This window comes from Sebastes fasciatus, chromosome 3, assembly GCF_043250625.1.
Source record: "Sebastes fasciatus isolate fSebFas1 chromosome 3, fSebFas1.pri, whole genome shotgun sequence".
NCBI classification, from domain to species: domain Eukaryota; kingdom Metazoa; phylum Chordata; class Actinopteri; order Perciformes; family Sebastidae; genus Sebastes; species Sebastes fasciatus.
Window position 1 is genome coordinate 34,258,843 of NC_133797.1, and position 25,927 is coordinate 34,284,769.

A 25,927-nucleotide genomic window follows, 5' to 3' on the forward strand; every position below is an offset into this window, starting at 1 on the left:
ACTAAATCTCAGCCTGTAGATCAAACAGTTGGCTATTTTCAGACAACGTTCAGCCTAACCTGATTCAATCAAATATGTATAGAAGTCTGGATAAGCAATATCCGGCCACTGTGTTGGACGGGGGAAGACTGAAGGGACATGGCGGCGATCCATCTTAATTTATTAAGGTATCGCGAATGCTCAGGTTCAGGCAAGGTTGCAAAATAATTATTAGACATGTGTATAAAACAAATGTTTGCATAACAAGAGATGAATCCATACGAACTTGTCAAAATTACAATCCAAACATACGTCAAATTGCAATGAAGTCTATGGGATCTTCGGTTTTATTTCGGCCTTGACTTTTTTGCAAAGTACCCGTATGTGCCAGTCTGATGATGTATTTTCTATACCACTGTACATGATAAAAACAGAGTTAGCGAGTGTGCGTCTGTGTGCATTCATGCATGCGTGTTGGCATTTGTATGTGTGGAAATAAGCGTTGGAGTGTGATGTTTTAACACCACCACGCCACGGGGTGAAATGCGTCAGGACGCTTGCAAAACAAACGCACAAACCCTCATCTGACGCCTTGTCACACGCATCTCTCGCCCTAGACAGCTTTGGTTGATGGGACACTGCCAGAACTGTCCTCTTCCTTTAAGGGGATGAGCTCATTAGATGGAGAGGGACGGAGAGAGAAATAAGGAGAGCATGAGAACACATTTCTGTACCCTTAGAAACTCCATGTAGTTATCATTGATTTTCTCTCACCGCCTCTCTCTCAGTTTCTTCCTTTCAGAGTGTTCTACTTCTGCTCGGCATCCGTCAGCGGATTTCATCTTGTCGTTTCTGCTCCCCCCTATACTCTCCCCTCGTTTTGTCTTCTCTTTGCTCATCCTCATTTCTGTTTTGTTCCCCTCATTTGTAAAAGAGCCAACTGTCTACATTCATCAAAAGGGAGGAAGCTTCATTGTGAGTAGCGCGCAACACTGGGCCATCAAATATGTATATCCTTGTATTCTTTGATCATAATCATCGTTTAATGTTTCAGTCAAGCTGTTTAGTTGGCTTCCACCCGAGGATCTCTTTATTTTATTATTTCTCTTTCTTAAGACAAAGGTCCCCCCTGGTGCTCTGGGTCTGTTTGCCGTGGATGGTTGATCTCCTTTTTTATTTTCTGCCTGCTTTTATTACGTTTTTTCCTCGACTCTAACGCTGTATGTTTCTCTGTCTGTCTTTGTTTTTGGATCTCATTGTGCAGTCCTCCCTGTTCCTTCTCAGCCTTTCATCCATTTATCTGCCCTTGTCTCTCCTTCTGTGACTCTCCCTTTCTCCTTCTCTCTGTGTTCATCTCATGGGACGAGCTCACATTGTAGCAGACATCGGAGGTGAGATTAGAAGGTCAAGTCTTATACAGGCCAACTTGCACAGTCACAGTGAAGCCCCCCAAAGAGAGCTTTACAGTAACAGGGGTTACTCGGCTTACCAAGCAAAGGTTTTGTCCTTCAGGCCAAATGCATTGCAACTTTTATAGGATAGGTGCCGCGGTAGCTGTAATCCTCTACAGCTCGGAGCTTTTGTGAAATGCTCCATGTAATAATATTAATGTTTTAATATGATTTTATAGCCTAATATAATGCTGGCTCTCATTATAAGACAATATAAGGTAATAACTTTCACTAACGCGTATGCTGTATTTGCCAATGAGTGGAGGAGTGAAATTATAATTAGTTCTGTCAGATGTTTTTATTGAGACGACTCTGTTTCAGGTTGCCTTCATGCTGCGTGCGTTTGGAAAGGTTTATTTACACTCTGGAGATTTAACAAAAATGGAAAAGTTTGCAGTTATTCTTCCAACGCAATCCTGAAAACTATGAAGTGATCTTATATTGTGAGAGCCGAGTATGCCGTCACATATCCATACCTGGTTTGAAAGTGGGAGGTCACTTACGGAAAATGCTGGATGGTTTGCAGACGAAGTGACAGAGATGATGGTCAGCACCTCCGAATCTGAGGCCATGCTACTCTGCTGGAAAAAAAAGTGGATTAACCCCCTTCGGGTTTGGAGAGAGTCAGATCCCCAAGTGCAGGAGTTCAGGTATTTTGGGTTCTTGCTCCTTATTGAGGGTAAGATGGGGATAGACAGGCGGATTGGTGATGCATCAGCAGTAATGCAGGCGCTGCCTCTGACTGTCGTGGTCGAAGAGTGAAGCCTGAATGCAAAGCTCTAGATTTACTGGTGGAATTTCCTTCGCAGAGCGTCTGGGACTGGGTCCCTTCCGTTAAAGGGGGTCAGTTAAGGTGCTTTGGGCCGGTGTGGAGGTATTCTAGACATGTTCAACCGGGAGGAGACCATGCAGCAAACCCAGAACATGCTGAAAGGATTACTCTATGTATTCCATTTGGCCTGGGATGCCTCGGGATCCCCCAGGAAGAGCTGGAGGACATGAACAGGGAGAAGGACGTACCCTGTGGACTACCTTGCTTAGCCTGCTGCAGCAGCGGCCCCAGACCTGCATAAGTGGGGAAAAAAGGATGGATTAATGGATGGAGTATTAAGCTTAGCTGAAGTCTCAGAGACTGGGAAAAGATTTTGCTTTGACACTCACTTTATTTGTCCCAAAAGGGTAATTGGTTGCGCAGCAGTAAAACACAAACACAAGATAAAAAACACAAACATTATATACATAAAAAATAGAAATTGCAAGTTACACAAGTTAAAACAATTTTAAAATAAATACAATTATTAATAGAAATATCAAATACTGATAATACTGGAAATGTAGATCCTGGATGAATGGCGAGTCTAAATGAACAAAAGCTGTATGATTCTGATAAAATTAATTAAAAGGAGCTTAATTCGATACCCAGAGCATTAATATAGCAGCAAACAAATATATGCTATGTAAAGATATATAGGCGTAATGTCTACCTGAGCAGAGAATGCAGTCACTCTCCCTCAGTGTGTGTTGTAATCCGAGCTTCTTCTTGATTTGTTGGAATAGCCGGTAGGCCGCTTTTAGTGCATATGCATGTGAGCGTGCCCCACTGCTCTAATACGGTAATTACAGCTGATAACCTCATCCTGACCGAAGGCGTCATCGCGGAAGCATAGCACCCACCCTCCAGTTCCCCCCTCAGGTTAACACTGTTTGCTCTGCCAGCACTTTTGCCATTTTTTGCACTGTTAGCACCGTTAGCTGCGAGCCGCCGGCTCACCTTCACGATGTTGAGAGCCGTTGGGAGGCAATAGAAATCCCGTAATTAGCACCTTTAACTCCCAGATCCCTTAATGTATGTCAGGCAGGCTAACATACATAGATAGTGTATGTCTGTGTAAAAAGCTTTATGTTATGCAACAGAAATACTGAATATTATGTCATGCAAATTTTGATAATGTTTTGGAGACAGCTGTTGCCCCTGAAATATACATGCTCTAGAACAGGGATTTTCAAAGTCTGAGAATGTGGGCCTCCCCTCAGACAAATGTTGAGTATGTGATCTTCTTTGATAACTAATGTAATATTTTTTTCGCCTCCCCTGAAACTGTTTGGAGCCCCCTGGGGTGGCACGCCTCCCACTTTGAAAACCTCTGCACTAGAGAATAATGACTTCTCTGTTGTGGTGAACATATTATACGGGATGCAAACACACTTAGCAACGCTTACAAGTGACACTTACAAAGCTGTTAATGGAGCGTGGAGACTGCCTGTGACTTTGATGGCTGCCTCCTTTTTGTTTTGTTTACACTTTGTAAAGCAACAAACATACTTTCCTCGCATTATTCCCTCGGTCCCATTACTCTTTTTTTAGTTCATTTTTCATGCAGCTGCTGTTGGCATTTAGTTAGTTCAGCAGCCTTGTATTCCATCATGCACACACACACACAAACATAATCAATAATTCTGATCATCATCTACGGTGATGTGTTATTATGCTGCGTTTAATCCTCTGGCTTTAATGAGGGTTAATACCATCTGCTGATTAGACAATACCGAGAAACAGGAAGACGCACACACGCACACACGCACACACACTCGGTGCACACTGAAATCAAGTCATCTGAATGGACATAATGGGCACAGCAGCAGTATGAGCATGTGTGGGTACGCAGGCTTGGCCTTGCGTGACGTGCAATCATGCAGTCAGATGCTTCGGAAATATGCGGAACTACAATGAGCACACACACGGATGCAGACACATACACACAACAAACACACACACACACACGCACACACACACATTTCCCACCCAGCTTATTATGTGAATAGGAAGTCTCTCATCCTACAGAGGAAGTGGTATTAACAGCACAGGTCTTTTTCTATTTCACGCTCCAACCAAGTGTCTAACAATTTGCATCTCCCACTAACACTTCTACATCTGTTGAGATGTAAGAAGGGAGGGAGGGCATGCAGAGAAGGAGAGGCAAGTGGGAGAAGAGTGAGACAGGAAAGAAAAGTAGAAACAACAATGAGACACAACTAAAAGATGAGAATAACTGGAGAGGAGAGAGACGAGCCCATGACTGAAGTGAGGTGATAGCACCGGGAGAGGAGGAATCGCTGATTAGAGCTTGGGCACTTTGTTTTAAATTGAGTTTACATTGTGTGACAACAGTCATTTCCCACACGCCTTTATCACTCAACGTTTGTGTGTTGTTATGTGTGTGTGTGTGTGCAGGTTTCAACCAGCCGGCCTGGTGGAGAGGATCCAAGCTATCGCCCAGAATGTCTCCAACATGGCCACCAGGGTGGAGCAGATACTGCAAAGCAGCATGGTGCAAGGAAGAGGTACAGCACCAATCATCCATCATCATCATCATCAGTGTGAAATGCCTTTACCCCCCTTGTTTTACTTTACATTATTTATGCACAAGATATGATGTAGAAAGCGTAATGTTTGAAAAAGAAGTGAGTGTATGAACTGTGTAATTATACAGCATCTGATCTGAAACACTTTATTGTCCCTGTAGAGAGATTTAGAGACTTCATCATGCCGTAGATCAATCAGCCCTAATTACAAACAGCCATGTAGAAATATACGGCACAATTAAATCACACAAACAAAATAAGTAAGCAATTCTGTGCACAAAACACCAAACCATCTCATCCAATCCACTCATTTCAATGCATTTATTTGACAGATTTGGTAAAAGCAACTTAAGATAGTGGTCTAAAAACCAAAACCAATAGAAAATGACCTATAGTCCACACATGGGAGACATCCACAATTAATGACAACATTAACTAGGGCTGTCCCGAATGCCATTTTTGGGGCTTCAAAGCTTCGGTGAAAAATATTCAAATGTATTCGAAGCTTCGCAGCGCGGCTGACATGTTCTTCTATCTGTCTCCATCTCCCCCATTTCAGTGCCGCTGCTGCACTACTGTACACACACGCACCTCTACACACAACAAACAGTAATATCGGTTTGAGAATAACTACTAATAATTAATGTTGAATATGAATAATGAATAATGTTGTGGGATATTCCTTATTTCTTGGGCTATATTTGGGGATTTATAGATTATTATTACATACTTCTATATTAAAAAGAAAATTAAAAAAGGAAGCATTCATAGAGTGTTTTGGACGTTGAATACCATGGCAACAGTTGAAGCTTCGAAGCTATGGAGCTTTCGGTGTCAATCCAAGCATTAACAGTATGGTGTCAGCAATAAACAGTGAACAGCACCAACATGAAGTGCTTTTACAAGTGAATGATCGGGGATAAGAAACTAACGTTAGCAAAACAGCAAAGAATAATACACAATATTTACTACTACTAAATGCAGTACTATGTGATGCAGATCATAAGATTTTCAATGTAATGGGTTTTAACCTTTAACCATTCTCCCATTAGAGTGGATGTAGGGAGACGGTTGATTGTAAACTTGCAAACAACCTTTCAAAAGAAAAAAAACAGTTACATCAAAGTTACAGTGTGTAGGATTTGGTGGCATCTAGTGGTGTGGTTGCAGATTGCAACCAACTGAGTACCCCTCCGCTCACTCCTCCCTTTCCAAGACTGCGGTAATGTGAACCGTAAAGTGCAAAACTGCGGCTCACGTTACCGCAGTTTCACAAGCATGTCGGAGAACTACGGTGACCGTCAGGTAACGTAAAAATGCAAAAGGCTCTCTCTAGAGGCAGTGCTTGGTTTGTCCATTCTGGGCTACTGTACAAACATGGCAGAGCAACATGGCAGACTCAGTGAAGAGGACCCGCTCCCTATGTAGATATGAAGGGCTCATTCTAAGCTAACGAAAACACAACGATTCTTAGTTGCAGGTGATTATACACTAATGAAAACATAGTTCTGAATATTATATTCCATTTCTGCTAATAGATCCTCCGAAATGTTACACACTGTTCCTTTAAGTGTAATTCTTCAGTAATGTACAACTTGAAGCGCAGCTGGACTCGTGCGCAGCTGTCAGCTTGTGTTGGAGCTAAACTTCAATAGCTGCTGTTACTCACAACAGAACAGAAGAGAATTCATCACAGATTACAGAGTAAGAAAGAGAGACACACACACAGTCACAGACTTGTTTAACACAAATCACACATCTTGCCCAAATACACAGGTGACAGTTTCACTTTGATATCCTCCACACTAAAACATAAAAAGCAATATTGTAACAATGTGCGCATTACAGCAGTAAAGTTAAAAATAGGTTATCAAAAACATCAACCCAAAATCTGAAAACATTAAGATCTGAGAGTTGCAACATTTGTTTCTAGCTTTTCCTAGCTTAACACAAGTCAAATCCAGGAAAGGTTTCTAGTTAGATAGCAGATTGATTATATTTTTAGGACAGTAGATATTGAAAGCACTGCTCTGTTGTGAATGCGGGACACTGTGGCCATCTCTGTATATCCCATCATTGCTTTTATTGGTCCCATCCAGCCCTGTTGTTTTCTATTGCCTTACTCTTGCACATTTTTAATCAACCCAGTTTTTGCACACACACATAATATATAACCCCCATTATGATCATTCTTTCCTCCTCATTTTCCTCTCCCCTTTTTCTCTTAAGGGTAATTGCCCAACTCTTTACATGAGAATAAATGAGCATTACATCTCCTTTTGTTTTTCCCCACTGCATCTGCAGGGACAACGGCACACGCCAAAATGAAAACACTGCTGCTTTCTCTAATCACAGATGAATTGAAACACTGCCGGCAGACTTTATTATCATACGGCTCAGTGGCGGTTTATTTATCTCGTGGTCAGGCATGTGCGAGAGGGAACGACAGGAGAGCGAGAGAGAGAGAGAGAGAGCGAGAGTGAGAAAGAGGACGTGATTAGAATATCCTTCCCCTCAAGCACTGACGAGGCTTTTTATTTTCTGTCTTGCAGCGACAGGAGTCAAGTTTTTTTATCTAGTTAGTTGACCACGTTTCAAATTGTTGCTGCCGTGGTTGCTATTGTAATCATATTTGTAAGCAGTGTGTGTCTCAGTGTGTGTTGTCAGTCGATGGAGAGGAGCCCCCGGGAAGACTTATGTGGAGAAATGTCTCTTTTTCATTAGGCAAATGGAAACAGACGGAACCTAGAGAGAAGGCAAATATGCTGGTCCAGAGAGGGAAAGAGGGAGAGAAGGAGAGAGGGGATAGAAAGACAGAAAAACAATCAGAAATGGCAATGGTTTTCTTCTCGGACGACATCATTTCACTTCCCTTTCTCTCTCTCTGTCACTCTCTTCCCTTCTTTTTCCTCACATCAGCAGCAAAGAAGCAGTTAACTAAGTCAGTGGAGCAATTAATGCAGTGAGTGTAGCCTAAGTGAGCAGACGGATTTTGCTAGCGTAACCCTAGGATGGTTGGCAGCAGCGGGACACGGGCTGTGCTGCTTTGTCAGGCCCAGTGAATAGTGGGCACTGCAGTAGAGCAGATATGGTGCGATGTTGCAATGGGGAAACCACGGGGATTTATGGGCACCGACGGCGCATATGGCACACGCTAGCATACGCTGGAAGTGATGATGTTAATGATGATGGAGGAAGCGAATATTGCCATAAAACTTCCACAGGCGAGTGGAACAGAGCTGTTTGTGCGAGCCACACTGTAACCTGGTTCTGGTTCTGAGGGGTCAAACTAGTTCACGTCTGCAGTTTGTGAGAATTATTTGATTAAAGAAATAAAAACCTGCATTTTTAAGAGACTTTGACATGCACCATATGCTGCTCAATGAGCTGATAGATAATATTACACTGGTTGATTGCTGTTGGAATAGTTTTTACACCGGAGAATAAATATTAAAGCCTTCAGCGAGCTAAGATTAGACTAATGAAGCAGTGATGGTGGGTGAAGCAAGGCATTTCACTCAGAAGAGTCATGTATCGATTCATCATTTAGCTTGATATTTAGAAATGGGAGTGGATCCCGGCGTGTCCAGCTTACAAAATCTAAACATAAATAAATATATGCATGTTTTATTACTGAAGCTAACATTTCACTCGCTGTGTCTTTACAGCCGTGAGAGATGGGACGTCAAGCCAATGCGAAGTACCAAGAGACCCCCGCTTTCCAGAGTGTCCTGGCAAAGTAGACGTGAGTGTCAATGTGTTAGTTTCATTTGGAATATGATGGTGCAGCAGGTGTAAAATTGCAGTAATGATTTTGAATTGCTACTTCAAGTCAGTATCCTTTTGGGTTTGGAGATGCCACATGGCGTGATGAGGATAGATACAGTAGAGACAAATTGCGCCAAGTTTAAGGTAATTGCTGCAAAACTAGGCTGTAAATTGTATATAATTATTCAGTTTTTATTGCTGAGTTATACATTGTCCTTGTAGCCCAGTAGCAAATCATCCGTGCATGGTCCTAGGGTTTTGGAACCACTGCTGTAGAAAATAGTTTATTATCCTTTTTATATGATTTTGTTGGTGCCTGAATGTAAATTGCGGTCTCCGTATACCATGCAGTGGATGCGTGCACGTTGGACATCGGACCCATGCTATGCCTTCTACGGTGTCGACGGTTCGGACTGCTCCTTCCTCGTCTACCTGAGCGAGGTGGAGTGGTTCTGCCCCCCGCTGATCTGGAGGAACCACAGCAGCCTCCCCACCCAGTATGTACTGCAGCCAAAGGCGCCCAAGAGACAGGTGAGAGGAGTACTATTCACTAACGTGCAAAATAATATGTTACTATGGATGTGTCAGACATACAGTATATACAGGTATACTGAGAAACACAAATGCACAGTGGGTGAAGGCTACCAAGTGAAAGTTGATGGACGTACAGTAAATACACAAGTGATTATACTTGGCTCATCACCTCAACGTCGCAGCTAACAATACTGCTTACATGCACTACGAAAGCAGCAACTAGCAACCACTTATACTTAAACATAACTTAACTACATGCACAGTGCCTACTACAGTGGTGTTATGACCACAAGTTAAAGAGGACCTATTGTGCTTTTGTGCTTTTTCCCTTACCTTTAGTGTGTTATATAGTTTTTTGTGCAGGTACAGTAAAAGATCTGCAAAGCCCAAGGTCCAAGCTAAAGGGAGTTACTCTCCCCGAATGAAACACTGCTCCTGAACTGCCTGGAATGCCTTGATTGAAGTCCCGCCTTTTCTTCTGTAACATGGTGATGTCACCAAGTAACACTTTACCTAGCAGCTAGTTTGGCATGCCCTCAAACAAAGCTAGTTAGAGTGTTTCAGAGGGTGAAAAGACATGCTGCAGCACAGACGGTATGAGATAAATAACACATTTTTCTAACATTAAATCAAAGTATGCATCTGAAAATAAGCACAATAGGTCCTCTTTAATCATTTCAACATACTCAGCGGTAGCAACTTTCAGAGGAAATAATACAGACCGCATTTATTCCTGTAAAAATATGATGTCAAACCTGTTGCCAGGACAGCAGAGGACCTTTACCCACTGCTCTATGAACAGGATATTCGTCTCTTCATTTGTGGCTGTTTCGCGGATACCTCACCTCCACAGTTAATACCCATGACTCACAAGCTAGGGTTTAAACATAGATCGATTTTCTGTTTATTAAGTTCACATAAACACATCAGTTGCAGATTTGCTCTATTTCCTGTTTGTTTGCTTAAAAAAGCCACACACACAAAAAAAAAAATCTGCTTCTAGCTCAGACTGTTCAAGTGTGTGTTCACCAAGTTTATGTGGAAATACTACAGTGGTACAAATTAATGGGGAATCAGGGCAACAGCTCCTTTGGAAATTCATAGAATACTGTAAGGGTAGAAATGAGGGCCAAAGAATGCAGCTGATTATTAAGAGTAACCTTTGCTGTATTTCACCCTGTTCACATTTTCACATTTCGCTGTCATGTATTCAAGAAAGAATGTAACTACTGTTCCCTTTCGGCCACTGTATATGATTTGTGGAAGCTGATTTGACTGTGAATTTTTTTTCCACTGCATTCTGCGTAACTAAAAAAGTATAGGTTTTTAATTGTAGACCAACCAAATGAGTAGTGTGAAGTAAAAGAAAATCATGATTCTTATCTCATGACTTTTTTTAAAGAGGACCTATTACGCTTTTTTTTAGGTGCATACTTGTATTTTGGATTTCTACTCGAACATGTATACATGTTTTAATGTTAAAAAAAATGCTTACGCTGTCTGAAACGCTCTGTTTCAGCACCTGCCCCCCGTTGTGATTGGTCGACCGAACCAAACTCTTCGAACTCTAACTAGCTTTGTTTAAGGGCGTGTCAAAGTAAGCGTTAGGCAGGTATCATACAAATGTGTTACTCGGTGACATCACCACGTTACAGAAGAAAAAGGAGGACTTCAAGCAAGGTGTTTCAGGCAGTTCAGGAGCAGTGTTTATGTGGGGGAGAGTAACTCCCTTTGGAGTGGACTTTGAGCTTTGTAACTTTGCAGACCTTTTACATGCACAAAAAACTACATAACACACTAAAGGAAAGTGAAAAGCACAAAAGCATAATAGGTTCTCTTTAAGCTTTTCTGCGCCGTTGGCACCGAAATAAAAATTAAAACTCAAATCTTCAGTCCTTGATGAATAGAGAGTAGAGTCGGAGAAAAGAAAAGACTTTAGACAAGCAATGTTGCTTTTAGTCACATTGACAAATAAGACATGGTTGTGTTATAATTACAGTTTTTACCAAACAAAAATACCATCAGAAATATTTCTCTCACTCTAGAATTTGTCACAAATCGTTGCCTTTTGTATTTTCAGTTTTAGAAAGCCTGTAATAAGAATAAAAACAGAAAAATTATAAATGAAAAGAGTGACTCATGGTGGGTTGTTAAGTTGTCAGTCACATGTCCACAGTACCAATCAAAAGAGGGAGAATAAGAGCGCTAGCTGTGCTTTTTGTTCAAAAGAAGCTATTCGGTAATCGGAGCGGTCTGCCCCCATCACTACATAATAGTTAACCTTCATCTGACCCGCTTCACTCTCGGCTAATTAAAACAGGCCTGATCCCCCTCATCAATCTCCTCCACCCTCTATTTTTCTCAACATTGACTTTGAAATCATGGAACAGTAATCCTTAAACTCCTTACAGAGAAACACACTAACGCTAGTGTGAGCAGTTTGCAGAGTCATACCCACAAAAACGTACTTACACATACAGTATCTAGTTCTTGCTCTCTATTTTCTACATTCATTAATTGAACAGTAAAAGTCTTCCCTTATTCTCCTTGTTGGCTTTTATAAAGGAAAGGAAAATGCTCCACTTTTAATTTTACAGTTAATATCGCCAGCTTTTTATCACAGGCCAATGAAATTGCCTATATTTTAATATGAACTGTTCCTCACATTGGTGGCAACAGTACAGGTGAAGGTGCCCTCTGGGCCTGTGCAGCGATAACTAGGGTCTTTGAATTCAGATGTTCACCAAATGGAATAAGGAAAGTCTTCAGGCACACTTGGTATTGTTCCCAGGTACAGTGGCTCGGACAAAGCAATCATGAATGTTTAAAGACATTATTAAAGTGATATCTTTGCGTGTATAGTTTCACCTTGCTTTAGACTTTATTTGTGGAGGTAAAGCAGAATGTCGCTGTAAATGACGACTGATATCTCCATCTTACTCTGTGACCCAAATTACTGAACTGTGGATTACAGTCGTCCTGTATCTTGCACATAAACAGGGCCGAGCCAAGGTTGTTCTCAGAGGAGTGTTTATGGCATTAGTTAGAAAATGCATGCTGTTGTAGCTTTTCTTTGACAGGGGGAAACTAAAGCCAGCCTCGAAACAGTAAAACAAATAGCAGAGTGAACACAGTTCTCTTAGGGCACAGTTTCTCTTGAAATACTTCTCTAGAATATTAACGTTGACAAGGCAATTATTGCATCACATTGCAAAACGGTTTATTCTTTTCAAATTCTACCTTTTGCAGAAAATACTGAATTACCAACACACACAGGAAAAAGATTTACAGATACAGATTTCAGTTGCTTTGCAAGCCAGTGTGTTTTAACAGCATTCAAGTCAATAAAAGACAAAACTACATAAGACTCTGCAGCAAGACAAACGGTTCTAAGAGGCTGTCATGCTCATTGTAAAGAAAACTAAACTGTTGAGATGACGAGACAAAATATTGGACAAATTAAAATTCTGACCGTCGCCATCTTGTTTTTTTTGCAACCAGAAGTGAGACGGCAGAGCTAAGTACAACCAAACGCTGAATAAAACATTTTTAGGCAACCAAAACATTACAATTAACTTTCATGAACTGAAAACACACTGTGAAAGGGTTAAAGGTATAAGATGAAAACACAAACTACTCCCAGACCGGACAACACCGTGGTAGCAACTTGTCAATCACAAGGTAGCCACGAAATGTCAACCTTCTGATGGCACTAGAGGAAAAGTCAGGGGATCATCAAAGTCAACCGGATTTATCCACTGGGCACCATAGATTTCTGCACCAAATTTCATGGGAATCCATCCTTTCAGTCTGGACCAAAGTGGTGGACCCACTGTGACACTGCCATGCCTAGAGTTACACCACTAGCACAGCTAAAAGCTTGAGATTAACACCCATATTGCTGGTGCAAAATTTCAAACGACTGTGGTACTCTTTCTGCCCGATTTCTACATTCTCACACTTTCTCTTCACTTCTTTCCATCTCTCTTTTTACTTTCAATCCATTACCTTCCCAGGCTGCCTTCCGCACAGACCTCTCCGTGCTGCTGGACCAGGTCGGGGCAGGAAAGGAGTCCCTCAGCTTCATGAAGCGCCGAATCCGCCGGCTCGCACAACAGTGGGCGACGGCCGCCAACCGCCTGGATGCCAAGCTGGAGCAACGATGGAGGGACCAGAAGAAGGTGAGAGGAGGAGGGGGGGAGAAAACGAAAGGGTTATTGATGATGGAGGATGTTGGGTAAAGTGTTTATTCTTTCCACTGTGATCAGGTACTGTAATAACTCTTTTCATGGCTAAATTTAAAGTGGAGCAGAGAAAGACTTTGCAATAACAAAGATATCAAAAGCTTAAATGGTGTGAATAGTGTTGCAATACAGACCAAAGCACAACAGTGGTAGTGTATTTAAAAAAAGGTACAGTAGGAGGGAGAAGAGAGGACTTTATAGAAAGACATTAAAGTTACACATAGTGCAGCTTATAGTACCAGATAATACCATCTTGAGTATGAGTATGAACAAGATTCAAAGTGATCTACAAATGCAATAAAATAAAACAGAACATTCAAGGTTAGCTAAAAGCATTTCAATACAAAGATCCAAGGGATGGGAAATACTGTTTTCCACTCAAGTAGTCGGACATAAAAAGCCTTTTTCAGATGCTTCTTGAGGGTTCTCTGTCTGTATAGTGGTAGGAGTAAATGAGGAGGTAATGATAGGTTGTCATCCATTGCTGAAGTCTGTATTCTTCTTCTGTAATTGGCATGTACTCGTTCACAGATAGTTCTCAAAGCTGTGTACTCTAAAAGAAGAATTTACCGCAGTATCGTACTGTTAAATTGTTAAAACCTCATTTTGGTTGGCACCGAAGCTGTGCGGTATGGATATGGCTACCTCTTGCTAGTAGGCATGAATGCCAGTGTGAGAGAAAGGAAGAAAGAGATGCAAGGGTAGATGAGAGAGAAGACATGAAAGGGAGAAGTGAGGTGAGAAATGATGATTATGAACGATCGGGATTATGATGAAATGCCAAGCATGTGCCAGCGCCAGAAGGAGAAGAGAAAAAGATGAGAAAGGAAGGACAAGAGGGGGGATGGATGGTGTTGGGGAAGGGATTGTAAAATATGGACTAGGGAAGGATTGATGGAGGTGGAGAGGGGAGTCGAGAGGTGAGCAAGACACAAAAGACTGGAAGGCCGAGGTGCCTGTGGATGTTGGGTATTTCATTAAAAAAATGGTGAAAAATCATAAAACTTTATATAAGAAGTGGACGTAGTCACCTTGGCGTCATTTTGAAGCCTCGAGTTCTGCATTTTGTCCTTCACCATCTTGGTTTTTTGCAACCAGAAGTGACACCAGAGGGTGGAGCAAACCAAACGCTGAATAAGACTCCCAGACCGGACAACGCCATGGCAACGACCTGCCACGCCCTAAAGCATACCCTGCTTTATGGTCTATTTGCCTCTAAATGGGACCACAATTTACTAAATGAACATCATACTTTATTGAAGAAGACTTGAAACTAGCGATTGAGACCATTAACTCATGTTTACAATGTTTTCTGAGGTAATAAATTGAGAGAGAAGTAGGCTCATTTTCTCATAGACTTCTATACAATCAGACTTCTTTTTGCAACCAGAGGAGTCGCCCCCTGCTGGCTGTTAGAAAGAATGCAAGTTTAAGGCACTTCCACATTGGCTTCAATTTTCAGACCCAGAGCTGTTCACTGTTAAAGATATAAAACTAAGGGTGAAGTTTAAGGCTTACTTTTCCAAATGTCAACGAAAGCAATATTAATTTAAACTTTGGAAATCTTAGAAACTTTTCTTTGCTGCATGTAACCTTTCACTGCACCACATTTTAGTTTTGTGCAGCCTCCATACCTATTACGTTTCTCACCCCGCTCTGAGCAGACTCGTAATATCTCAGTTAAGAATATATTGACAAATGAATGAGTTAATGTACGGAGGCAGATCGAGCACACGTTCTGCTTCTTTTCCCCAAAAATGTCTCTCTCTGCCCCCCTCGTCTCTGCCTCTCTAAAATAAGTTAACAAGGGTGGAAATAGTCCTCTGTCACTGAGATGGATGTTCTCCTCTCTTGTAGTGCACTGAGGGGATTTGTTATCCTCTATCACGGCTCCGTGGCTGCTTGAACAGCCTCCCTGCCTTACAACGTGCTGCAGCTATCTGAGCAGCAGATGTCCTGGTGTTTGCAAGAGTTAGCCTTGGCTGTCAAAAGCTGTTTATCACAATAATTAGAAATGGGAGTAAAAAATGTCTGTGTGTGCATGACTGCTAATTGGATATCATTGCAATAAAAGCCAAAGGCAGAATCTCATACGTTTTATTTGAAAATTAAATCTCAGTCTGTACCAGTCAAATTCACCATTTTGGACTGTTACCCTCCTCCCACGCGGGGAGATTCATTTACACTTCAACTGTAAAATAATCCCTCACTTTAACGTTGAGATGGAGAACACTGTTTGATTTTAATTAACTCTGACCTCGGTAAAAACACTGTCTGATGTGAATTGACCGCGGCCTCGCACTCGCCTAACTTTTGTCTTCAACAAAATTCCCTCGCTTCCAACAGCAACGTTATCATTCTGCTCGAGTGTGCAGTCTTTACAATTCCAATGGGGCTCTGTTGGTTCAGTTGTGTTTCCTTGTTTGGCTTTCCCTTTGATTGTAAGCGGAGTGGATGTTTACTCAGAAGAGGAATAAATTAGCGGAGCAGAGAGGCAAGTGTGGAGGGAGAAACGATCGAGAGGGAGAGAAAAAAGCAAGATGATTCTTTTGAACTCTCAGCGGCAGATGCAAGGACGGGAAGCGGGGAGGTGTGTGTGTGCATGAGAGTGACCGTGGAAACTTTGAGAAATGTAATTCTGAAGTCAAGACATTCAGTCAAATGTTTTTGAGAGATTTTAGGTTTTGTGTGCAGGGCGCCGCACTGAATGAAGTAGAAGCCAGCTTTAATATATTCTAGGAAAGCTCTTTTATTTTGCGATTAATCTGCCTGTTTCCTCTGTGATTGTGGAGCTCGACCTTTTTCTGCACTTCACTTTCAAAGCAGGTATACGTTTGAGAGAACCCATCTTTTTTTTCGTGCCGTTATCAGACTCAATCAAAAGCCCGGGTCAACCCATTCAGCCATTATAACGTCGCTGATGGAATATTTTGTGTATTGCAAATTGCTGTTCTCTTTTTTTTCTAGACATCAGAGAAGACATATTCAGCTATGCCGTGGCATAATGGAGAGGCTTTTAAGAGACGATAGTACAGATCCAAGGACGCTGACCTTATCCTGTTAACCTGCTACAGCGCAGCCACTGCCTGTCTGGAGTCAGTTTAAGTGTCTCAGCGAGCGATTTTGTGTGCATCTTCGCCTACTTGGTGTGCATCGAGCATGCACATTTAGTGTGTTTGTCAGCATATGCCAAACTGTTAATTTCCGTTCTCCCTGCGTCTGCCCTCTTGAGACTTAATTGACCTCTGACTGATGAAGTGCAGACAGAGTAGGAGACTAATGGGATATGGAAGGTGAAGTGGGAAGTGAGGAGGGATAAGAAAAAGTAAGACGGAGGAGGGGGAGGAAGCAGGTTGGAGGAAATGTGACAACGAGGAGGAAAGACGTGAGGAGAAATAAAGAGGGCAAAGTAACTCTGTAGAGGCGTAAAAAAAAGAAGGAGGATGACGGAGAAGGTGAAATTAAGGGTAGAGTAGCGATGGTTGGCAGCGCCAGCTTGCGTTGCCACCCGTGGCCTTCCGTCGGACAGCTGCGACCTTCACAGGGGCCATAGTGCATGAGTGAACAGGGTCACACACACACACACACACTCAAACACACATGCATTCATGTGAAGTGTTGCGCTAACAGATACCGAGACAAGCATTAGCATTCCTCTGTCGTTAGCCAGTTAGTGATGAGTGGAGCAGAGCAATGGAGTGGTACCACACACTTGAGAGCCACTTCTACTCTCATATGTGCGCACCAAGGACTTTCCAAGGATTTTACATGAAACATTCCTAACATCAGCGCATGAAAGACAGTAGACTTTCCTTTTCAACAGCTTATCCCAGTCACAAAAAAACACATTTAGAGCAGGGACGATGTTGTGAAAAGACCTTGATTTGCGGCATAAAAGTTTTGCGAGAGGGGTGGCGCGTGAACACGAGCACCGGCAGATGGGACGTCGTAAAGGTGAGCGAGAGATGAGAGCGTTGTTATCGCACCCCTCTGTCTGTCTCAGTGGGTTTGGCAGGTCTTTGTGCTCGATCCCCACGGGACGATAACAGTAGAGAGAGTAGCGTCAGATCCTTTGGAGAATCCCCCGAGCTCACGGCGAATGAGCGAGCATCCGCGGCGAACATCCACACATGCACCGAGTTCGCTGATGTATGTCAGTGTGCGACAAATGCAGTCAAAAACAACAAAAACAAACACAATTTCAAAAAACCTTCACACACTCAGACGCACACCATCTGGGAGTGCCATAAGTCCACCGTATAAAGAGCTCCACTCTCTGGTGTGTGATCAGATTCCTGAGGGAGGCAGCTGGCCGTGATGCGGGAGTTTACGAGGAAGTGCAGCTTTAGCATCAGTCGACTTCCCATTGTGTGGCTTTTCTCACCCGTTCATCTTCAAGTGAGTGCTTGTGAGCAAATATGCGAGGTTGTGTTGGCGAGAGAGTGTGTGTGTGCCGGCGATCTGTGCTATAAAACACAGTGCGAAACCACCCACACTAGTTCCTCTCTCCTCTCCGTTCTAGCTATTGATTCCTATTCTGTGATATAAAGGTTACCTCTCCAGCGCTGCTCTGATATGTGTCATTGAACTCCACTCTAATTCGGCTCCCATACAGAGGAATTAGCATTTTGCAAATGGAGATAAATACCGCCTATTACAGAGAAAGTGAAATCCCCCTTCAGCAGTCTAGATCACGGTGCAAGTTGCCAGGTTTTGTAAAGCACCCTCACCTCTCTCCCTATTAACTTTTCATTTGTGTGTGGATGCCAGTTTTACAGAATCCAATCCGCAGTTATTCAGCTCTGCTGCCGCTGTGTGATATATTTCTCATATTTATTTAGCAGTGCTACCGTGCCACTGCCAATATGTGAAATTCACCTCCTTCTGTCTCCACTTTTGCGTGCTCGCCAGTGTTTGTGCGATGCACTCTCACCAGCGCCGCCACCACCGACCGCCACCAAGCCAAAGAGAGTGAACAGTGTTGGCGCCGTGAATTCTCACTCTTGCCATCTGCCACCCAAACTGTAATTAAATTTCACTTATCTTTTTTTATGAAGCAGAAGTTAATAGAGCAGGCTTATTAAATCAGGGGATTTTTCACGCCAGCTGGAGTCTCACTGGAGCTTGACTCTGCTGCATACACACCATTGTCCACACAGTTTGTACATCTTAACTTTAGTGGAATGACTTCAGCAGCTGTATACAGCTATAATACAAAAGAACCTTCCATCAGTATATACAGTATATTGACTGTATATCTATATTAAAGGTATAATATGCAACAATTTCCTAAAAAACAATGTATAGACTGATACAAAAATAATCCCTCTCAATCATCACTTATGCCCTGCTAGAAATGTGGGGTGGTGTCTGTTTCTGCAGAGACCCCTTGGCTTCTGCATTATACATCGATGGGCACAAGTCCCCCTTTAGATGCTTCGCAGCCATATTTGACTGATCAGAACGGGTTTGTTACATCGCTGTGAGTTCCCCTGTTCCTCTGTCTCTCCTCTGCTGTGTGCAGTGGCTGTTGTTCGCTGCTATCTGTGTGTCAGTTTGACCGAGGCACACACATCTGCTTCTCGGCTGCATTCATTATAAATCCAGCAACTCAGCACCTTCCCGCGGGGTTGTGCGGAGTTGGTTATGTGTTTATATGTGTTTCAGAACGTAACCGCCGTGAAACAGTCAGAAAATAACGTTTTATTTCTCTGATTCGCTGCTTTTTGTTCTTACTGACGGCGCTCTCTCTTCGTTCAAACCATAGCTCTCTTTCCCTCTCGCTAGTTGAGCTGAGGAAGAGTGGCCAATTTTGAATGCTGTGTGTTTACAACACCAACCGACAATTGTTACATATTGTACCTTTGAAAATAGTTAGATATCAGATATCCAGTGTTTTTTTTTCTCTCTTTCTGTTAGTCAGACATAATCTTCTCCAGGATATGTGATGTGTAGGAGCCGTATGTGTGTTTGTTTGTTGTGCGCCAGTGTCTCGTACGGTAACCTTCAAGCATTAGTACATTGTGGCTAATGTGGCATGATGGGAGAGGGGAAGCGAGTAATAAGAGAGTGCACTGCGGCGCGCTTCTGAAAAGCTCTTGGAAGCTTTTAATCATTACCTCTACAGTTCACAGCTGTGGGGGTACAGACACGGGACGCACATGCACTTACATACAAGCAGAGAGAGAGAGAGAGAGAGAGAGAGACATAGTAAGCAATCAACGTCAAAACTTTCTGGCAAACTCCACACAGTTGGCCTTAAGCTCATTATGTACTGTATGTTGCTTGGAGGTGTCCATACTGCGTTGGCTAATCAGGATTACTCAGCAGAGCAGCGTTTGGACACGGCTGTGTCTAATCCGCCGCAATAGGCGACGTGTTGCTCATTTCTCGGTGGGTTGCACTAATTACGCAGTAGCTATGTGGACATGCATGACAGGACTGTAGCTTGTAAGTGTAAAGTTGTATAATAGTGCAACGTATATACTGTGATAATTCCTTGTTATACAATGTTTTAAAGCAAAAGAGATTCCCATCGGGTGCCTATAGGAATTAGTTACAGCAGTTATCTGTATAGGCATGCGCTGCATGTGGAATGAGTTGTCCATAGTGATGGATTTCTACATGCTGTTCCACTGGAGCATGATGGGATAATTCATTGGGGATTTCCTGGAATTACTTTTCAGTTTCCATAATTTCCTTTTGGAAGAGTCTGAAAATTCTAATGATTTTAATCCTCAAACTCATTAAAACAGTTTGCACTGCAGAAGCTTAACTTTCAAGGAGCTTAACTTTATACAGTACAGTACGCACACATATATAAATGATAATATAAATCAGATTAAATTAAATGCACTTTACGACATTGTGCATTGTGTGTATGAGTTACTGCACCACCATTAAGACAGGTTGTCTGTAAAGTATGTGATTCTGATAGATGTACATTGTGGTACATAATGAAGAATGACTGGATGTTTTCAGGCTTATAATTTAACAGGTAAAATACACTTTTGAAATTGAGTTATTGCTTCTTTGGATATTTTACTCAGGATTTCAGAGCTACAATACATGATGTCAAATTGAGGTAACAGAGTTGACAAACAAAGTCAGGCCTACTTAGCAGCAAGACATCATTAATAATTAATAAATTGTATTGGGAGAATGCTTGTTAATGTTTGTAAAAGGTTTATTGAATGTAGAGGAAGTTATTCAGAAACATATTCATGCCTTTTTTTTCACAACTGTCTGTTGACATTAAGGGATAATGTCAGTTTATAACAACTCCTTTTGGTAATCAGTTCCATCGGTAATAATAACATTATTCTCACAAAGTTAATTGCTGAGATTTGTGAATACTGTGACATTGCTCAAAATAAGTCGTAAAAGGTTAATTTGTTACCTTATCAGTTGTAAACATCCATCACAGTTTAGAAACCAACTTCTTAGTTCAACTTTTACTTACTTACAATACATGCCTTAGTGGATGTCAAATTTCATGTGCACTCACTTTTGGTTTTACGTCTAAAGAAAGTAGTCATGAGTCTATCAAATTAAGACACAAGTTGTATTAAACCCTTTAATTCATGTTAGTTAGAGACTGATGTAGATGATCAGTAGTCATTAAAGGGATAATTTGGGTGTTTTGAAGTGGGGTTGTATGAGGTACTTATCCATAGTCAGTGTATTACCATATTAGAGTAGATGACGGTCAGCATGCCCCCAGTTTGGAGATGCAGACAGGAGTTACCGCACGGAAGCAAAGCAATGTACTGCTGTGGACGGGGCCGGCAGCAAAACTTATTTTAGCCACCTAAAAAAAATCAATTATGTGTACGCTATATTTAGAATATTTTCTCTGATATAATATCTAATATATATTTCTATAATATTTTTTCTAGTATGGATAAATACCTCATACAACCCCACTTCAAAACACCCAAACTATCCCTTTAACAGAATTTAAAGCCTCAACAAGCTTCTGCACCGGTTGAATATTTAGTTAACACCTATGGTATTTTTCTTCTTTTGTCGTTGAGCTTCTCTGCAGACTTTTTCTTAATTCTCTGCCACAATGTGTCCCTGTCCTCCTCCAGATCCTGGTCCATGTAGGCTTCCTAACAGAGGAGTCTGGAGATGTTTTCAGCCCCAAAGTGCTGAAGGGGGGTCCTCTGGGAGAGATGGTCCAGTGGGCTGACATCCTCACCGCCCTCCACGTTTTGGGACATAACCTCAAGATCTCCATGTCTGTCAAGGAGCTGCAGGGGTGAGTTACTGAGTTACCCAACTTTTAAGTGGTTACGTCTCGAGTCTGATCTCGAGCGCACAGCTGATTGGTACGTGGTTTGTTTACATGCCATTACAACGCCATCTGTCATTCACCCAATCAACCAGTGTTTGCTTCTGAATCTGAACTGGTATTAAAGTCCCTAACAGAAGTTAGAGAGTCTTTAGCTTCTGTATTGTGAGTATTCCCGGTGAAATGGAATATCTGAGCGCTTTACGAAAGGGATTTAAATCAAATCCTTTGCATTTGATTGGACCGCTGTGGATTAATGGATGGATGTCATGATATTGTTTGTTGAAATTGGTTGTTACTAGCTTACGTAAGCACACATCATATCTAGTTTTACAGGAAGAAAAGATGATTGGATTTTGCTATAAAAATACGGAGAAATAGATTTTTTTTATTTATTTTTGCACATATTGTTAAATATGTGTACAACATAACCGTTGAGGTGATCTAAAAGGGTTAGAAAGGCATTTTTCATTTCATCTCGACATATAAAGAGAAGCCAGTAGGTGACATTCCTCCAGTTAACCTGCTACGTCGATATAGGGATTATCCACACAAGGAAACATGTTTGAAAAGAGAAAGGTTATCGATTAGCAGGCTGTAAGTAAACAGTCTGAGTGCTTAAACCTTAGAATGGCTTTTTCTAACATGTACAAGTTTAATTAACTGTATACATTACTTTCACTAATGTCATCCTGTCACCGCCGCAAAATGAATCTGAAGACAGCTGTGACAACAAACCAATAACCTTTTACAATCCTCCTGTTATCAATGTGCTCTTGAATACACGCGTATGGCGTTGTACAGTACATGTTTAAGAGAGCATTGTGCTCTAATTACACCCCACTCCTACTTAAGATTATGTACGAGGGCCCCTAAGGTCCTGTTGATTTATTTCTTGCTGTATTGATCCGGTATCGACGCACTCCACCGCATTCTGTCAGTGTGACTGCGTTGGTGTGTGTCTTTTTATCCCCTGCGTCAGCACGCTTGCATGTTTCTGCTGACGGATACAGGTACAGAGCCAACACACACACACACACACATACACACACACACACAGAGACGGGTGGATGGATGTAAATCAACCCTGTTGGGAGAGATCCCTCAGGCTTGTTCTGTCCAGTCTATGCAATATCTACTTCATGGTCGAGACTGAATAAATCACACAGGTTGTCAGGCTCCGGTGAAGATGGATGGCTAATGTTGAACTTTAGAATTATGAATAGGTATGAGTTTGCGAAGACAACTGACTCGCACTGTAGATGGGTGATGTCTTTGTTCAGCCTTGATTGGGCCAATAGTCTTTGTCTTTCTGCCACCGTTGATCACGGCGATGACACGGGTATAGAGTATAGATCAATATAATGATGTCTACAGAGACCCCGCTGCACTGTTTTACACTGTGCACTGCCTGTGACAACTCTCACAAATCATAGAAGAAGTATTGTATTGACCCCCAGCCTTTGGCAGTCATTTCGTAGACATATAACACCTCTGCAGGGAGCAGGGGGGAGAGTATGAAAATCTAGAGGAATTTTATTCTTAAAAATGAGTTTAGAGATGGCAGGGACATCCACGAGGCTGAGCTCAGTTGTCAGACTTGAAATGGATGGCAGGATAATTTTCACTGCGTGCGTGTCACCGTAATGTCTCGGGACCCACATTTTAAAATTGGTCTTTCTCACAACCCGAGCCGCGATGTGTTTTAGGGGACCGCGAAGCATAATCAAACACACCAGCATGAAGACTTATTTTGTCCACGTTGCTCACATGGAATGGCTTTGGAAGGAAAAAATAGCTTTTAGCTTTGGATTGCTCGTGGTAGCAGTCTAATCTTTCTTCAAACTGCATTTGGATCCTGACTCAGTCCTTAAAAAACACTGGTGTGAGAAATGGCACATCAACTTTGCCTCACGATGTCAATCTTTCCTTCGTGGTTTGCTGCAGTAAAGTGGAACAGAGGAGGGTTATGCAGTGTGTCCAATCGTTTTTTGTCGGCGTGTCAATTTCTTGTTCTCACACCTTTCATTTCCCTTGGTCCCTGCCTTCAGGAATACAAAAAAAAGAGAGAGTTACGGTTGAACTAAGGTGGTAATGCAGTTTGGCTGTCAAGGAGTTGTATTATAAAAATAAAAATACTGTTCTCCTCTCCTATGTTTCTCATGTCACCCACAAATCTGTGGTGTGTTTTTTGATCTTTGGCTTTAGTTTAGAAAACCTTACAGCTAGCATGTTATAGATGGTAATGTAATACTTAGGGCTGTCAACACAATTTCGTAAAATAAATAATGCTCCAAACTTGTGATAGATTTTGGCGAGGACCATGGCTATATTCAAAGGGGTCCCTTGACCTCTGACCTCAAAATATGTGAATGAAAATGGGCTCTATGGGTACCCACGAGTCTCCCCTTTACAGACAAGCCCACTTTACGATAATCACATGCAGTTTGGGGCAAGTCATAGTCAGCAAACTGTTGTTGCCTGCATTTTTTATGTTAAATGCAGTACCTGTGAGGGTTTCTGGACAATATTTTTCATTGTTTCATGTTGTTACTTGATTTCCAATAATAGATATACAGTATACATACATTACATATACATAATATATTATTATATATACATACATACATACATACACACACAACAAGCATATTTGCCAATCCCATGTTGATAAGAGTAGTAAATACTTGACAAATCTCCATTTAAAATACATTTTGAACAGAAATAAATGTGCGATTAATCATGGACAATCATGCGATTAATTGCGATTACATAGATTGACAGCCCTAGTAATACTATAAAGCAGGGGGTCTCACCCAGTGGCTCACTAAAGGTTCAAAGAAAATGTACATAAATGTGATAACCCCTAAAAGTCCCTTTTTAAACCTGTTTAAAACTCTATTCAATCAAATTCATAGATATCCAGCCTCCTTCTGACACAAAAATGATTATTTGCCAATCAGCTGTCAATTAAACAAGTTACACTGCTTTCGAGTTTGGTTACATTAGTGACGTCGTAACATTAGGCCATGTTAACAGACTAGCAAGCGCACACCAGATTTTACAATGACTGCACAAAATAGCCAATAAAAGGCAAAAGATTTTTTTGAAGAATATGAAGGACAAATGTGTGTGTCTAATTTGCGGTGCAAGCGTGTCGGTCGGTAAAAGATGTAACGTCAAGCGTCGCTTCACCAAAGTCCACGGCAACTTTCATGGGACTATCTGGCTGGTCGTAACAGAGAAGGTAAAGGAGCTGAAAACAACGCTTAAAAGACGACAGTTTCTGTCTACCAAACCGATGAAAAAGGCAAACGCAGCAACAGAGGCTTCATTTAGTGGCTCACATCCTAACGACACACAAAAATCCATTCGCCTGTGGCGGGATTGTAATAGAGGCGATTACTGCAGTGACTGAAATGTTATTAAAGGACCATAAAAGTGAGACAGAAATGATGTCTGCTATTGGCGATGAGCAACTTAGTGCGATGAGTAAATCTGGGCCACTTTCATTTTGTCAAATTAGCTCTCAAAGGAAAAAGGTTGCCGACTCCTGATCTAAAGGGTCCATTCAGTTAAACCGTCAGTGACAAAATCAATTCTGGGCAAACAGATGCTGCTTAAAGGAGCATCCACTATTTTTAGCTATTAGTGGCATACTGATCCGTAAGATACTCCTTTGTGCTGTCATGCTATGCAGCTCAAATACATATTTATCCACTCTATTTCCTGCCTCGCTACAGAGTTACACACACAACTACGCAGTGATTAGTCATTTGAAAAGCATGGGTATTGATTTTCTTGGTTACACGGGGAGGTAAAAACATTATTTGTGAAAGAATGAAATAATTAGAGTACTCTCTCAACACAAAACAATGTGGAGCATTGTTATGTTGTTGCTCTCTACTCTCACACGTTGGCTTTGTGTATATTCACATCAAGCAAATGCATTCTTCGCGTTTTGTCAGTAAACAGACAAGAAAGGACGAAGCCATAGCGATAACACCTTGAGTAGCTCACAATCGACATTTCACAAAAAAAACATCAGTGAGATGCAAATCAACAGATGCAGTATTTCTACACAGATGGCTGATGTTGGTTTACTTTGGTACAGAGTGTTGTCTGCTGGTGTGAGGGACGTAAAGTGACAAACAGACAGATAAACAATGCCCTATTACATTGTTTTAGGGAAATCAAAACTTCTGACACTTGCGGTGCGACTTCAAAGCTGTACACTACAGTCCTATTTCAGTTCAGACTCCTCACTATACTATTTTTGTCTCTTAAAGAAT

At 41.7% G+C, this 25,927-nt stretch overlaps 1 protein-coding gene across 1 annotated transcript in view; it reads left to right on the top strand.

Moving 5' to 3' along the window:
• LOC141764865 (alpha-1,6-mannosylglycoprotein 6-beta-N-acetylglucosaminyltransferase B-like) overlaps positions 1-25,927 on the top strand; it is a 133,369-nt gene that overhangs the window by 52,409 nt on the left and 55,033 nt on the right. Inside the window, exons 4-8 of the mRNA XM_074630523.1 lie at positions 4,663-4,772; positions 8,462-8,538; positions 8,913-9,092; positions 13,112-13,276; positions 21,433-21,602. Coding sequence (XP_074486624.1) covers positions 4,663-4,772; positions 8,462-8,538; positions 8,913-9,092; positions 13,112-13,276; positions 21,433-21,602 — 702 coding nt within the window. The remainder of the gene's footprint in view (positions 1-4,662; positions 4,773-8,461; positions 8,539-8,912; positions 9,093-13,111; positions 13,277-21,432; positions 21,603-25,927) is intronic.